Raw genomic sequence first — 17,106 nt, 5'->3', positions numbered from 1 at the left:
GCAGTTTTATGGACAGACAGTGGAATTATCTTCTGCTGCAGCAAGTGTTCAGGCTTTCTTTGAGAATACAACTGCTCAGATTCAGATGCTAATGGCTGCACTGTTGGCACCAGATCCATGAATAAGAAATTGAAAGTGCCAAATACCTCTGATTGAGTTCTGTCCATTTCCACTCACTGAGGTTCTACAGGTGCTGGGAGGTGTTGAGTCTGTTGGTGGTGATCACTACTGGCACTCTAAGGGCGGGTGAGTATTCCAGTGCCCCTCAAACCTGAGATTAGGCACTACCGGAATACTACTATCATAAAGACCCAGCATGCCACCAATGATTGTAGCAAGAGCTGAATACTAGGAAGTCTTGAAAATAAAACTTGAACTTGAAAACATGCAAACTGTTAAACAAAAGGACACAAGTGCACTTAGAGATTCTGTACCCCATGAGTGGCAAAAAAAGAAGGAACACAAACTGACACATCGAATCACACAAGTGACATATCTAGTTCAATAACCTGTTTCTGGCTATATATTCCAAACCCTTAGCTAAAACTGTAATCTCTTCTACTGAAATGAACCCCATTAGCTTTGATACTACAGTCACAGGTGGTATAGAAAACCTCATTACTCTGATATCATGACAGAGACCTTCAATTAGTTCACTACAATGATCCAAGACTTCAAAATAAAACTAAGTTTCCTAACATTTTAAACGTAAACATACTTTAAAGTCAGAATGAACTACATGTAGAAAGGTTCAGGAAAGACATTAAAAAAACTTTACAGTTAACATCTAATCACATTTTTACTGTGTTTCCATGGCATCACAGACTCTTTCTTTCTTTGTTCCCTACATTTAATATGGTGTTGCAATTACATTTCTGTTCATTTCCTTGGTAACCTGATGTTGATATGTATGGATTTATATACAAAATGAATAGGCTCTTTATATTACAGCAAATTTATACCAGATTATGAAACCAACGCTACAGATCCAAATGCCAACTGTTAAATATTGACCATTTCTAAAACTGCACTGCATGTCAATCTTAAAAATCAGATAGATCATCCTGTACTTTGCTGCTTTTGTTCTTCTGATTTAATGGCCTTCTACAGAGATTTTCCGACAACAGTTCTCTTTCCTCTCCCTACTAGCGAATCTAACTTTCACAGAAGATGTCAAATGGGTACGTCTACCGTGCACACGAAGCCTGGGCACTAACTCAGGTCTGAGTCCAAGCCCCCCTTTATGTCCACACAGAAGTCACCCAGATTCAGGTCAGTAATACTCAGAACCAGGTTTTCGGACCCTGCTACTAAGGTGGGTCGGAGCCCAAGTCCTACTGAGATTCAGGACCAAACACTGTTACTTTGCAAGGTGGATGTAGCACAAGCTGCATACCCAAATCAGAAGGTCTGCGTAGTGCAGCATGAACATGTCAGCATGGCTGAGACACCTTGGTCCACCAATTGTAAACCTAAGTTTACAATTCAGTATGCTCAAGCACGGGCTTGGATTCAGAGTCCCACAGACCTGGGCTTAGTGTGCAGTGCAGACATACCCACTGACTGTCGTGGAGGGAGGAGTCCCTACGGACGAGATTATGAGTACTTATATATGCATAGCATCTTCTGTCCTGAAAGGACACAATATTTCATATACTATCTCTCTCTCTCTCTCTCTTTATATGAAAAAGCATTGAAAAGCAGTAATCCCAAGGGTGAAAGGTGAAATCCAATTAGCCCATACGTGAAGGGGAGTACGGTCAGTGCCCTGGGGCCAGCCATTTATCATACAAAACACACTATGGGATCTTTAATGACCACACAGAACAGACAAGACCTCTGTTTTAGGGATCCTATCCAAAACACCTATGCCCAGTAAACGACATGGTATTTACAGAGCTGTCCTGAGGACGATGACACCACCATTTTACGGCAGCTTTCAAAATTTGTTTTTGTTCCACATGGGAATGAAACCGAAGCCTTTTGAATGTAGGTTTTTGAGAGATGAAAGCCTCAGGTTACCAGAGAGCCCCTGAATCAAGAAAACTGTCCCAACGAAAACTTCATCAAAACGTTCTGGATTCAACAAAACAGCATATTTTGACAAAATGAAATTTAATTGAAAATGTTCTGACCAGCTCTAGTACAGTGAAACCTCGCTATAACGCGATGATTGGGGTCCAAAAAATTCGATCGCGATAAATGCAGGGTCGCGGTATAGCGAGGTTTACCATTTCAAGCCGGTCAGTTTCAAGCTGGTCAATTTCTCTTGGGCAGAAAACGACTTGCGTTTGCGAACTGCCCATAACAATAACTGAAAGGGTGCAGCTCCAGCAGTGGGGGCTCTCAGCCATGCAGCGAGAGAAGGAAACACTTGGGGAGAGCAGGGGAGACGTGCAAGGGGCAGAGGAAGAGTGAGGAGCAGCTGGGGAGAAGAATGGCTCTTCTCGCCAAAAGGAGAAGCGGGGGTATGGGGGGGAAGAGGCAGTGGGGAAGGCACATTCCATTTTTTGTTTTTCTTCGGCGGCACTCCAGCCTCTTTTTTTTCTTTTTTGCGCTTCCGCGGCGCTCCGGCCGCTTTTTTTTTTTTTTTGCTCTTCAGCGGCGCTCTGGCCGTTTTTTTCTCTCTTTTTTTTTTGCGCTTCCACGGCGCTCCGTTATATATCCAAATTCGCGTTATGGCGGGGCGCGTTATAGCGGGGTTTCCCTGTATTTAGATTAAACAGCATTGGATTAAGTGCCTAGCTAAACCAGCATGGTACTGTACTAGCAGTTCTATCAAATCTAAGTATTCCAAATCCAATGCACTGGTTGCAGAACCACCCCGCAAAAATACCAGTTTTCCTCTCCACCAACATGCTTCAATGCTGCTGGGGAAGGATCATCTCTATGGTAACAGTTAATTTCTCTACCCATTTAATTCTTAGTCTTACTGCTGAGTTAGTCATTGCGGATGGGGACGTGGCTACCCATTTATTTGGAATGCATGTCAAATTGGATATCAAACAGCTATCAGACGGAAACAATCTTTAGTCTGGACCAAACTGGGCTAAAATTCAAAATGATGACCAAGAGATGAAAGATTCTGTATATTCTATTACTAATCCAGAGAGGCAGCTAGCTCAGCAAAATTCATTTTTTAAAAAAAATACATGTTTATTTTTGATGGAATTGAGAGGAGATTACAATCTCACCTGAATTTATGACCATCCACTGTTTTATCTCCCCAAAATCATGCAGAGAACCAACAGACTGGCATCAGCAAATTAGCTACACCCACAGTTTCAATAGAATGAGAGGAGTTCGTTTCATGAGCCACAACTCCAGTAGTTTCTGTACATTCTGCCTATATCCTGGTCCCACTTCACACTCAACCAGAAGTACTCTCCTCAGTGTCCCAAATATGATCAGAAAAATAATCCCCTTTATACTATTCGGACTCTCTGATTTGATTTTCAAAACATTTCTCAGTGGGAGCAGAGTTAGGCCAATGCTGAAAGCTTTTCAAAATCCCACCCTTCGTGTATATTTTGTCTATGCAGCAATAAAAGAAAGTGGGGATCTAGCTGGGCAGTACCAGTTTCAAAGAAATACTTGTGTCTGTCTAATATTACATGTTAATGTCATAAAACAAAGGATGAGAAAAGTAGTGTTACAGTTTGATATTATTACCACTACCGTCACACAGGCATACACTCTAAATTTGTTCTTTTCATCCTTCTATATGCATGATACGTTCCCTGAAGAGGGAAGCAGAAGAAATGTTACATTTTACAAAGGGGGAAGAAAGAAAGATTACCTCAGTTAATGTCTTCTTTGCTTCACTACAGGCTGCTTGCAGGTCAGCACATTTAGCTTGCAACTAGTATCAAAGAAAAAGAAGAGTCTGATTCCACATTCACACTAATTACACCTGTAACGGAGAATGGCAATATTTGAGCTATTGAGTTATTTATTACATTGAGGTTCACAATGGCTGTCTTCTACACAATAGGAAAGCTGTCAGAATCACAGTCTTTCCCTGTCAGATTCTTAGTCTACATTCTGTTACATGAATTTTGGCTGAAAAATTCAACAAACGTGTCAGACATTTACTGATGAACTCTCCAGACGCATTAGCCTTAAAACAAACAGTTGTCAATGGACTGGTGACTTGCGGGATGGAATCTTTGTGCTGTGGAACTCCAAAGAGGTTTTAACAATAATCTAGACCAGTTACCTTAAATTTCATAGCTAGACTGGAATGAGGGTCATGTTAACAAGCTACCTCTACTCTTCCAGACAATTTGGTACATTTGGGAGACACTGTGTTGTACATTATTGTTCTGATCATTGTCACTGATCTCTTCAAGTAACAGTCAGGAGGAAAGAAGATTTTAGCAGCAGCAGGGTATTTACTTAATATGCATCAACCTATTATGTCTTTATTAACAGTAAACATATGACAAAAGTCTAAGATGACAGCAGCGAGGAAAACTCTACTGACTATTTCACCTTGTCACACAGAATTTACAAGCTCCCCTGATAACATATGAAACAATAGAGATCTATAGTACTTTACAGGTAAATAATAAGAAGGTCCTTGCCTTTAGGCCCAGTTTTTCGAGGAATTCAGGTGCCTAATTCCCACTGATTTCAATGGGAGTTAGGTGCTCAAATACCTTTAAAAAAATCTATTCCATAAAATCTCTGTTTACACATAACTCTACAAATAGTGACAGCAGGAATGGAATTGGGGTCAGAAGACGGGAGGACAAATGATGCAACAAAAAGATCACAGTTGGTTAGTTATTGATGAATCTAAAGAATTTTGCTCTCTTTTTCTCTCTCTAGAGTTTGGTTTGCTGCTCAAATTAAAGTTGTGGATCTAAACACTCCATTAACTCAACTCGTAATTTTTGCAAGACTTCATATAGAATTTATAATATTAGCAAAGTCTTTCATGGTGTTCCTGAGGAGTCAGAATTAAGAGTTCCAAAAACTCCAAAAATTAGAATTTAACCTTTAATCCTGTTTGCCAGTTCTCACTAAGGATTAACATATAAAACAAATTTACATATTTTTTAAACCAAGCAGTTTTGAACTATGAACCAAGCTTATTGCAGTATTGGGACCTAAGACTTCAAAACGTGAAACCTAAAAGCCATCTCTCAAAAACACTGCAACCAATTAACTTTAAAGCCTCTTCCCACTCAAACTTCCCAAGTCAAAACAAAATTCTCCTCTGGCCAGAGGTGGTAAAAAATTTAAGAAAAGAGCTTTACTGTAAAGTTAAAAAAGGGGCTATATTTGGGATTATAAGGAAACTTACAAACTAGAGAGTCAATAGTATTACTCCAGACTATGCAAAAGCGTAACATTAGGGATATAAAGTTCTGCAAAGTGGCATTACTCGTTTCACAAACACATTTTCATATTTTTTAAAATTGTTTTTCCTCTTCCTTGTTGTTGTTTGTGTAGGTCTTTCACACAACAAAGGGAACTGACAGGGGAATAGCTCAGAAACGAAAGTAAAGGGAGAAAAGACAACACATTTAATATACACCAGATAAAAGAACTATTTCTGTACTACTGGTCCAATGCTCACACTAGCGTTTAGTACTGTGGAAGAAATGGACCATCTGTTCCAGTAGGATTCTTCTGAATATCGTGCTCACGCTTATTGGCACAGGAGCAAGTGACAGACACACGTTTAACACTTAAACATTTAATTAACAAACAAAAAAAACACTTTTTTAAAGGGCAGGAGGAGGAAGGAGAAAAATACAGAGCCAGACTCTACTGCTTTCCAGTCCATGTGCCACTGGAGCAGCACAGGGGCTGCAAAGCTACCAAATCTGTCCAGCTGAGAATTCCCTAAACACAGGGTGTGCTCAGCTGACAAAGATCCAGCACCTGTGGCAGCTTCCCCTCTGCTCAGCTATACCTAGTAGAGAGAGGACAGAGAAGCAGCAGGGCTAGAGCACAGTGTGCTCCAGCAGTCACATAGTGTCTTGGGCCAGTGTCAGCAGAAGTAGATTAGAGAAATCCCAAGACCATTTCAATTTATGCTGGAGCACATGACTCGTCCTTTCCCCTCACCCCCACAAAAATCAGCTTGAGATGATCCTCTCTCCTAATCCACAGGCAAGGGCAAGGGGTCTGGTGTGCTGATCTCTCTCTGTCTTTGAAACTGCAGCTCTCCTTATCTCTCTTCATTTTGCATGTATGTAAGTGGAAGCAAGTGTCCCACATGCTGATACGTTCATGTATGTACAACACACTGTGGCACGATCAAATAACTTTAGCACATGATTGGCAGCAAGGATCCATTGAGTTCTAATACTGGAGGACACATATTCCCTCCATGCCTGAGGACAAGAACACCTCTCTGCCTCACTTCCTTCTGCCTTACCCTGGGTCTCCAAAATGAGGTCATTTATTTACTTGCTTCATGAGGATTGGTTGTTTGTAAGGCACACTGAAGAATATGCATTACATACACACTGTTGATCGCAGTCATGATTTTTGGTGTATTTCTTAAAGCCCCATCTGGGATCAAGAGATTGCTTGAGAATCTCAGTTTTAATTTAAAGAAAAATAAAAGAGGAAGTTTCTAGCTCTCATAATTTTGGAGAAAAACATGAAGTGAGTGTATCCTGATGGCAATTTTTTTTTTTTTTTTTTTGGTTAAGAGGTTATGATTTTTAAGCCAATCTCATGATTTTTTGGGCCTTACTTTTGAATTTTGAGCACTGGAGGTTAGTAATACTATATTCATGCTACTTATTATTGATATAGCACCCACATTTTGCTACACGTTTTAAAAGCATTTCATCTGTTTGGTTTTTCCTACTTTGAGAGTAAAGTGCAGACAAAGTTAATGGCTTTTTCATATGGAGATATACCTATCTCATAGAGCTGGAAGGGACCCTGAAAGGTCATTGAATCCAGCCCCCTGCCTTCATTAGTAGCAGGACCAAGTACTGATTTTGCCCCGGATCCCTAAGTGGCCCCCTCAAGGATTGAACTCACAACCCTGGGTTTAGCGGGCCAATGCTCAAACCACTGAGCTATCCCTCCCCCTGCTACAATATGAATTATACACACAGACAAAACCCACATACCACACACACACTTGATCCATTAAATGTTAGAATAGCATAAGAATATCCAGGAAGTATGATGAAAATAAGTGATAGGACTTTTATAGTGGAGATACAGTGCTAGTTTTAAATAAACTGGGATATCTATTAAAGTGCTAACAGTTTATGACAGATGGGCTAGGCTAGAAGGCAATAAAGATATGGAACTGCATTAGCTTTGACAGAAAAAGAAATTAATCCAGTTCTGTGTGTTCCTTTATAAGATCCAATCTAACATTTACTAGCATTTTTAATTAGCTGTCATATTAAAGTTTTCTAAGTAAAATAACCCAACTTTCTTTACAAAAATTTGTAAGTTGCCAAAAAGCTTCAATCTAACTTTTTTTGGTTGGGAAGGGGAAAGTAGGAAGCAGGAAAAATATTTTATTTATTTATTTATTTAAAAACGTAAATTTAATTTAAGATAAATTTAATTAATACTTCAAATTGTCAATGCATACATATACGTATGTATGGGTTTCATCCCATAACTTAGTCCTAACCTTGTGTTCGTTTAATGTTAGATTCAGATAACTGAGCTATGTTCAAAAAACTATGCTCCATTGATAACTTTACCATAGATTTACCCATTAAAATGCTGAACCCCCTCTACAAAAGTCTTCAAGATGTATAGCAAGCAACCATGAGATTTTATTGAGCCAGACTGTGGATGACCCTTACGCTGGTGTACAGATGTGGGCTGGGAAGAATAGACACATGAGAAGCTGAGCATTCACCAAGCATCTCTGAATGACCATTACAACTATTACTTGAATATAGTGGTTATCACCATTTCAACACCACACTCCAACAGCGGAGGTGGAGAAAAAAGAACTAGAAAGTATTTCTGTTAGAGGTTTTCAATTTAGATATGAAAGGAACTTTTGTATGCAGCATCACATTCACAACGGTATCCTATTCTTTAACCTAATAGTCGCATAATTGTCTTAGTAAAAAATGTGCAAGCAAGACATTAAAAGATACTTAACTAATGTTCAGCATGACAAGTTACTGGTACAGAGTGTAGTTTTCAAATATTTTCTGAATGGCAAAAGCATTGTGGTCAAATACATTTACCGACGCTTTTTCTTTGTTACCCACACAAGCCTACCTCTTCCAAAAGTTTGGTTTTCTGCGAGATTTGCTTGTTTAGTGATGCCACTTTCCTTCGGTGCTGCTGGGCAGCTCCGAGTCTTTCTGGACGCTCCTCAGAAGAAAGCTCAGATTGCTGAAAATAAATAAAAAACAACAAAAACAACAGAGGGTTGAATTGCACATAGCCAGTATTTGCTGTACAGGGACATGGGAACACAGGAACAGACACAGTGGATAGGAATTATGGTCCACCTAGTCCAGTATTCTGTCTCTAAGAGTAACCAACATCAGCTACCTCATAGGAAAGTGTAAGAACCCCACAGCAAGCAGATGTGGGGTAATTTACTCCCACTACGCTGGCTTCATCATTGCATGTGGCTTCCACTGAGGTCAGCAGGCAACTGTACAGATGAACTGTATAATGGATGCAGGGATGTGCATATATTTTGGAGTGCATATATGTTAAGAGTTGGAAGAAAGTGGATTAAGTCTTCTTGAAAAGCCCTTCTAAAACACTACAGTATTCTATAGTAATGAGCTAAAATAATACAGCTTAATACAAGAGATGTTAACATTTACACTATACTGTAAAGGGATGAGCTGTTACAGCAGTACAACTGTTCTTAACAGCAGTTCAAGGGTGGTGTGGCTGAAACAAAAGTTGCTAAAAAAGATGCAGGAAAAAAGAAAATGGGAAAAATTTTCAAACAGCTCTCACCAAAAAACCACTGTTAGGAATGGGATAGTTTCCCAATGTAGTCTGGCTTTATGCACCCTATTTTGAAGCAGACATGGTCCCAAAGCCTCAGTGTCTGATCTTGAACATGAACAAACTCAAGCTTTAGGGTGTTCTGATTTGGAATATTGGTTCAGGCTTATCCCTATACTGAAACCACATCCTCGATCAGTTAATTTTCTTCTCAAAGCCTCTCCATTCCTGTGAACCTAGAGCCTTCGTTATTTACTCAATTGAGACTGCATTTCCAATAGTCTTCTATAGAGATAATGACTACAGCAACTTGGATCCAGATTCCTGCTGCCTATAGACTAAGGGATAGATTGACTGAAAAATTCTTTACCAGCAGTAATATTTATAATGGGAGAGTATATCTACAATAGACCAAGAGGAGTTTTTCAAAGGCAAAAAATGGCAATTAGGCACCTCACTGAGTGTTATGTATCTAATGACCATTGGTGCCTTTGAAAATCTCCCCTTATCTATTTGTCATTTCATCATGACAAAGATTTTTAATTGCTTCATCTACTTCAGGCTCCCTTTTCATTCCAATCAACTTTTGACATATCAGCAAAAAAACCCACATTCCACTCATTTAGGTGCTAATTTATGAAGTCTGTCAAAGGCATGAGGACTCTATCATAGACCATTCCCAATAATAACCTTATTTTGGTAGCTACTGAAATATATATAGGTAAAATATTATTGGGAGAACTCCATACTCTTTTGACATCTACTTGCTTCCGAGATCTGCTCTTGACAGATCACATAGACAAGTCTTTGTTAACAGCTTAATTTTAGACAAAGTAGAGATGGAAGTTCCCCCCCCCCCTTTTTTCTTTTCTAAAGGCCATATTTCTACATAGTTTAGACAGAAAAGCAGTTTTGTGACTGGATATATTTATGTCTCTTTTGAAAGAAGAGATTATTAATCTCAGGCATCTCATTCCAACAACTCATACTTAAAGGCATATATCGTACATTTCTTCTATATGAGAAAATGCTGTGAAACAACGAAAGACGAGTACAGTTCAACACAACACTGTTTTTTCAGTTAGTTGGGCCAAAAACATTCCCTTGCCAACTGTACGTGTAATGCATTCCAAAATACCGTTTTAATTTCTATGCAGAATGAAAGACAAATGGACAAGTAATGCATGAGGAAAAGTTACATCAACAAATAGTCAGATTAAACTTTGGAAGAGTATTATGATCCATGAAATGCAATGAATAGTTCAAGCATCGTGATTAAGACCTCAACTCAGCAAGGCATTTAAGCACATTCATAAGCTCCAATGACTTCTTCTATATCAATATATTGAATTTAATGGGGTTGCTTGACTGAGCTGGAGCCTAAGATCTGAGGACTGCGATAAGAAGTGCAGATGTCACACAGTTAATGACTAACAAAACATTTTTTTAAAATATCACTATTAAATTGAAATACAAACCAGAACCTGCAGAGGAACAACTGAAAAATCCTAGGCATTTTCCCTAGATACTAAAAATATCAACTATATTTAAAAACTACATGATTTTCCTGAGGTAAAGAGTAGATCTATACTGCTAGGGAAAGAATTATTGTCCGAATTTATTTAATCAGAAGGAACTTTGTTCAGATTTCTTTAATGTGACATAACTCCTACAAGACTAAATATGGAAGGCAAATGTTTTTCTCTCACCCTACTTTCTATGGGCTCTGTGAACTTAAGTTGCAAACTCTCATGGACAATAAGTATGGTAATACCTAATTTTCTGGGCACAAGCCAAAAATCGGCTATCATTTGTAAACCATTTGTAAACCCCAGAAACTCCAACAGGGATTAGGGTCTCAGGGTACTAGATGCAGTGCAAGCACAGAGTCCATAGAAAGCAGGATGAGAGAACATTTGCCTCCCATATTTACTCTTGTAGGAGTTTTGTCTCATTAAAGAAATCTGAACAAAGTTGCTTCTGCTTAAGGAAATTAGGGCAATAATTCTTAACTATAAATAGGGGGGTCTGAATCTCACATGATAAGCAGCTGAATCAACTGATTGAATACAATATTACTGTATTATAAAAGTGTATCGAGTAAGGTCTTATGAAAGCCTGAGAGACACTGGTGATTAATAGCCTTGTGAAATGTATGCATTAACACTATATGAGAAATTATGGATACTCACTGGATTATGCTTTGAAGTCTCTGACTAACCATAGACAAAAACAGAAGCTACCCACCTGTTTCCAATGTAAATTAAAGATTACGAATCAAAATAATGGAGGCCCCATTTGCACACAAGTCAGAAAGGGGATGGGAAGTCCCCTGGAAGGGAAAAACAGCAGGAAGACTTCCTGACTCTTCTAACAAAGACAATGAACTATAGGGTGACATAAGGGGGAGGAGGGGAGGCGCAAAAAGACATTTGAGTTATCCATCACTTGGGGAATTAAAGGGGCCAGAGCTCTTTAAAAATATTTTTAAAAATTCACAAATTTGGATCCTTCAACCACGGGGATTGAAGTCTCTGGGAACTAAGTTTAGAGAACCTGCTTAGGCAAAAGACTAACTTGCTGAAAATAAGTTCTAGTCTTGGAAGGATATTTTACTTTTGTTTGCTTATAATCCTTTCTATCTTTTCCCCTTATACTTGGTATCACTTAATCCTATGTCCTTTTGTTAAATAAACTTGTTTTACTTTAATATAAACCATTTCAGGGCTGTGCCTGAAATCAGAGTTATTGTTAACCCCACTTAGACAGTATACTGCAACTCGTTAATTTATCTAAAGGAAATTTGGGATTCTGAGGTTGTTGGGGTCACTCTGCAAAAAGTAACTGGGCAGTGGAAGTCAGGGTGTGACCTACAGTAACTCCTCACTGAACGTTGTAGTTCTGTTCCTGAAAAATGCGACTAAGTGAAATGATGTTAAGCGAATCCAATTTCCCCATAAGAATGAATGTAAATGTGGGGGTTAGGTTCCAGGGAATTTTTTTTTTGGCCATACAGTACAGTACTATAGTTGGGAGGTGCCCCCGCCTTACCCCACAGGCACAGCCCAGTGGCACTGGAGACAATGAGGCAGGCAAGGAGGCTGAAGGTTAGGAGAAGTACGTTATGCAGCAGCAGCGGCAGCAGCTTCCCCTACTATGCAAGCACCAGGGGCAGGGGGCTCAACCCTCGGCCTGCCCTCGCCACCCCTTCCCCCAAGCCCATACCCTTAACCCACCTCTTCCCCTTTTACTCCACACACTGTGTCCTTGCTCCTCCCCCTCCCTCCTGCCCATGACAATCAGCTGGCTTGCAGCGTTCAGGAGGCAGGAAGGAGGAGCGAGGAAACGGCGTGCAGGCTCCCCCTCCCTCCTGAACACTGCAAGCCAGCGAGGTGCACCGCATCCTCGCTCCTCTCCCCTCCCTCCAGCCCACAGCAATCAGCTGGCTTGCGATGTTCAGGGGGCAGGAGGGAGGGGGAAGGAGCGAGGACTCGGCATGCAGGCTCCTCCCTCCCCTACCTCCCGCCCGCAGCAATCAGCTGGTTTGCAGCGTTCGGAAGACAGGGGGAGCAAGGACTAGGCATGCAGGCTCCTCTCCCCTGCCCTCCTGAACGCTGCAAGCCAGCTGATTGCCGCGGGCAAGAGGCGGGGGGGGAGGAGGGGGAAGGCGCTAATCCACGGGGTCTGCCGGCATTATAGCAAAGCACTGCACAACTTTAAATGGGGCATGTTCTGTAATTGAGCAGGGACATAAGATCGAAACAACGTTAAGCGAGAGGACGTTAAGTGGGGAGTTACTGTACATGCTTGTATGCTGGTTGTTGGTGTCAGGGCTGCATGCCGCAGCAACATAGCATCGAAGGCACCCAGAACTACAGGGCAGGTGGTAACACAACCTCTTACCGGTCTGGGTTGAACCCAAAGAGTCATAGCGCACCACTACCATCTTCCCAGTCTTGCCACCTTTTCCCCCTGCATAGGATTTCACCAAGTGTCATTGCTGCTTCTCCCACAACTTACTAGAAATCCAACTTTCCTGTCCTGACAGCACTTGCTTGAAGCCCTGGTCATCTGTAATCTTTGTGTCTTAGCTGGACATGCCAAATGATCAGTAAAATGTTTATTTATAAATAAAAGTTTCATTCTACTCAATGGGGGTCTCATACTGAATAGGATTGCATTTTTTGTGTGAAAAATAAAAACAAATTTAGGTAACCATGCCTGTAAAAACTAATTTGAAGCTATAAAGTTTGCTGTGGTTTCATCTAACTAGACTAAAATTAGGAAACGATGAACAGAGACATTATTTGACTTGATAAACATACCAATTATAAAGCAGTTTATCACATTTTACATAAAACTTGTGTATAACTCAGATTATGTTACATTTTATGATGGTGACAGCCTAATATAAAAAAACCCCAAACCTATAATCTGTTGTTTGTCTCTAAATTACCAAAAATGAACGGTTCTGAATAAGATATTTACAATCAAATTGTATAAGCTTTGTTCTACAGACACTGACTTAATAAAACATTTCTCATCTAAGAACTAAGGAAAAATATGTGGTTGGCATCAGTCACATTGATTCCCAGTTTTAAGATTTCAAAGAAACAGATTTATTGAGTTCCTCAACTCGGCTGTTTCAATTTATGGCTTATTCCTGTTCAATATACATTTATAACCACTTTTTTAGCTTTCAGTTTTAGCATCTTGTTTATGTTGATCTATTCAGGCTTTTGATATTTTGCCAGCATGTGATTTGTGCAAGATTAGACTTTTATCAATTCTACACAACCATAATTCATTACCACTTTAGACAGAGCCCTTAATTTATTCCTCTATAGAATCTGCAATATTCATAAAGCCAGTAACTATCAATGTTACTCTTTCATGCAGCCTTCAGTTAGGATGCATATATGAATAATGCTCAGTGAAAATCTAGACTGTAGCTTTTGTGCACCTGAATACAAATAGCTGAAGCTGAACTTCATTTTAACCAATGACTTTGCGGTAGCAACACCAGTTTTGACTATAATCCCCTTTAGTGGCTCAGCTGCAGAACACCAATGACCATTTATGACAGTGCAGTTACCAGAGAGAACATTGTTCTGCTGAATATCCTCTCTCCGTTAATTATCAGAATCTCTTCAGTCTTTTAAAGTAAGATACTGCGTGCTGTGGCATTTACTTTACCAGCTGAAGTCTAAAGCTAAATCAAGCTAAAAAATTTTTATTTGATTTTAGTATCAAAAACTGAGCAGCACTGTGAGTTCAATCCACAATTTATTCATTCTGTCCAGATTCTCTTTTTCCTTGGTGAATTAAGTGACTTTGAAAGGTTATGGGGGTTGTTAACCCCAGGAGCTAAAGACCCCTTCCCAAAAGAAGACATGCAGCACAAGAAGCAACAGTACAAATTTCCCAAAACTGCATTACCAAATGGAGTCAAACCTTACCCATAAGGACCATTCCTAAATAGTTCAGCCATATAATCAGATAATGGAGAGATGAAAGAAACCAATTATGGGCCATCAAGTCCATTCCGCCCCCCGGTCGCTCAAGTACAGTATTATTCCCTATGGTCAACACTCAAAACTGAACAAGAGGACCAGGTGGTACAGACAAATTATATTACAGAACAGAATCTATTAGTGTCTTGGCTATTGCTTGAAACCAAGTCCAATGTGAAAGGTACCTTATAAAGCAACTTATTAAAAACACTAGCTTTCTAGTGGGTTCAAACAACACCCAAGGCACTCTAACCTACTCTATATCAGTATTAAATATTACAGACATTTATCAAACACTAGAAAATAGTCCACTCTCCGGAGAGGAGTAGCACATAACAGATGAAGACTTGAACTTTCATTTTAGATTGCCAGAGAAAAAACTTTGTTCTTAAAACATACAATTAAAGTGTGCTAGTCTTGCTAGATCACCCACATGACATGTAACCTTCACATACTGCCATTTAGTTTAATTATGTAGGAAGCACTGGATCAATGAATTGCTAGAAAATGGAAGCTACATTTCCCCCCTACCCCTTTCTTTTTTGGCTCTCCAGCATAGCATAGCAAGAACTCTCAAAATATTTTTGGTGGATCATTTACCATTCTGTTCCAAGTTGACTTTCGTTTGTTTACTTTCTTTAAGTGAGAGCTCACAGTTAGAAACAATAACTTACAGACTTAAAACCACAATGAAAACTTCAATTAAAAGAAGCCTTCTGGTCAACAAGGGAACTAAATCCATTTGCCTAATAGGTTGGTTTACAATTATTGCCTGAAGATGTATCAATCAGTAAGTAGGTTTATGCCACAGAAAAAGCAGCAAGCATGGTCTTGTCTCAAGAAGAAACTCAAGATGGAGGGCAATATAGCAGCAACTAATTGTACTGAATTCTATCTGTATTGCACCAGTATCAATATTGTGTTTGGGAAGCAATGGATGCATTTGCTCTCATTAATCTAGTTTCTGCTGTTTGCAATATACCATGTTGATGACAACATTGTAAATATCTTCTGTACATTTAGTTCATGACAAATTTGATACCCCTCCCCACCAAAAAAGTTGATCAAGAAGGCAGTAAATCAAAAAGCCTTTATAAAATTAAGAACTTGGTATGAGTGTTATGTGGGTTTTTGATTCAAGAACATTTTGTTGCACTAGATGCAAAAGGACTAAATTGAACAAAACTGGCAAACATCAGTGAGACGTATGAGTCCAACTTATATGCTGGGCCAAGAAAGCAGTGCCTGAGGAGGGCAGGCAATCCTGCAGTTTCTGCCCTGCCCAGAGTTTCGACAGGGACAGTAGACTGAATGTGTCACATGGCTCCAAAGGAGAGCTGTTTGATAACAGAAACCTTTGTAGGCACCCCTGAATCCCTGTTAGTTCTGGCTGACTAAGCCATGCTCCTGGGGCATCAGTACTCCCAGTTAGATGTTGTGTCAAACTCTTATGTTTGTCCCTTGGAGAGTGGAGATATGTCCAGTTTGCACCATAGGAATGTGGGTGCCAAAGGTTTTAATGACCCTGTATCTATTAAAACAGAGCTAGCAACAAAATGGGTGAAACATGCTCTAGATCAGGGGTCGGCAACGTTTGGCACGTGGCTCGCACATCCCTCGCCCGCGCCGCTTCCCGCCGCCCCCCATTGGCCCGGGACGGCGAACCGCGGCCAGTGGGGGCCGCGATCGGCCGAACCTGCCGTGTCAGCAGGTAAATAAACTGGCCCGGCCTGCCAGGGTGCTTACCCTGGCGAGCCGCGTGCCAAACATTGCCAACCCCTGCTCTAGATGGTCCCTGTATACTGACAGGCTATTGGATTATTTCAGAGGGAATTCAGAGTTCTGTATCCCACATATTGTCAATCATTAATTTTTTTCCTAGTTCTAGGATAAACTGGCACCAGTCTTTAGCCATCAAAACATGCTTTCTTCCTCCCACTTCATCTGGAAGCCATTAGGTATCAAATACGCACTGGGGATATACATAGCTAACCTGCAAGAAAAAAGTTTCAGTTTGGAAGTTATGAAGAATTCAGAAGGCCATCAACAACTGGTTCCTCCCACCCACCCCAGTAGGGAAGAGTAACAAATAAAAAAAATCAAGATGACTATTGCTCCCCAGTTTAATTATATCCTGAGCACACTCCCAACTGAATTTTTGTACTTACACATTTTTAAATTCTCTGGCTCTCTTCCTTTGGAAGTTGTCACCGGGCCTCAGTGGGTCACAGCTGAGAATACCAAATTCAGGACAAACTGCTGAGAAATAGGGTAGACTCACCCCAAACTGGAGGCTATTCTAGCATGGGATTACACCAACCAAAAAACAAAAGTAAACTTCTCTCTTTTCTAACAGGAAGTCAAAGATGCAGTCTCCTTAGGCATTGCAGCCCTTGTCTCACTGCCCAGACACTGGACTCTATGATGAGTAGTTACTGAAAGCCAATTTAATCAAATATAGGGTCCGTCTAACCTTAAGAGATGTACAGTCCTGGCTATGTGGCTGATAACTCAGATCTTATTCAATAATCATGCTGAGGCCAATCCTTTAGTAATTAGAAACTAACAGTTTAATATTAAGAGAAAGAATAAAAGAATATATAATGGTTAATAGATAATTGCAAAGTTCTTATATGAAGACTGTAGCAGTGATGGTATAAACGGC

General features: G+C 40.1%; 1 protein-coding gene across 1 annotated transcript in view; it reads right to left on the bottom strand.

Annotated features, from left to right (window-relative positions):
* Nucleotides 1–17,106, bottom strand: part of CCDC93 (coiled-coil domain containing 93) — a 104,020-nt gene that overhangs the window by 29,061 nt on the left and 57,853 nt on the right. Inside the window, exons 12-13 of the mRNA XM_065413461.1 lie at nucleotides 8,236–8,352; nucleotides 3,800–3,862 (exon numbers count right to left, since the gene is read on the bottom strand). Of these exons, the coding sequence (XP_065269533.1) occupies nucleotides 3,800–3,862; nucleotides 8,236–8,352 (180 nt within the window). The remainder of the gene's footprint in view (nucleotides 1–3,799; nucleotides 3,863–8,235; nucleotides 8,353–17,106) is intronic.

Source organism: Emys orbicularis, chromosome 11 (genome assembly GCF_028017835.1).
Source record: "Emys orbicularis isolate rEmyOrb1 chromosome 11, rEmyOrb1.hap1, whole genome shotgun sequence".
Classification (NCBI taxonomy): Eukaryota; Metazoa; Chordata; order Testudines; family Emydidae; genus Emys; species Emys orbicularis.
This window is presented reverse-complemented; position numbering and strand designations above follow the sequence as displayed.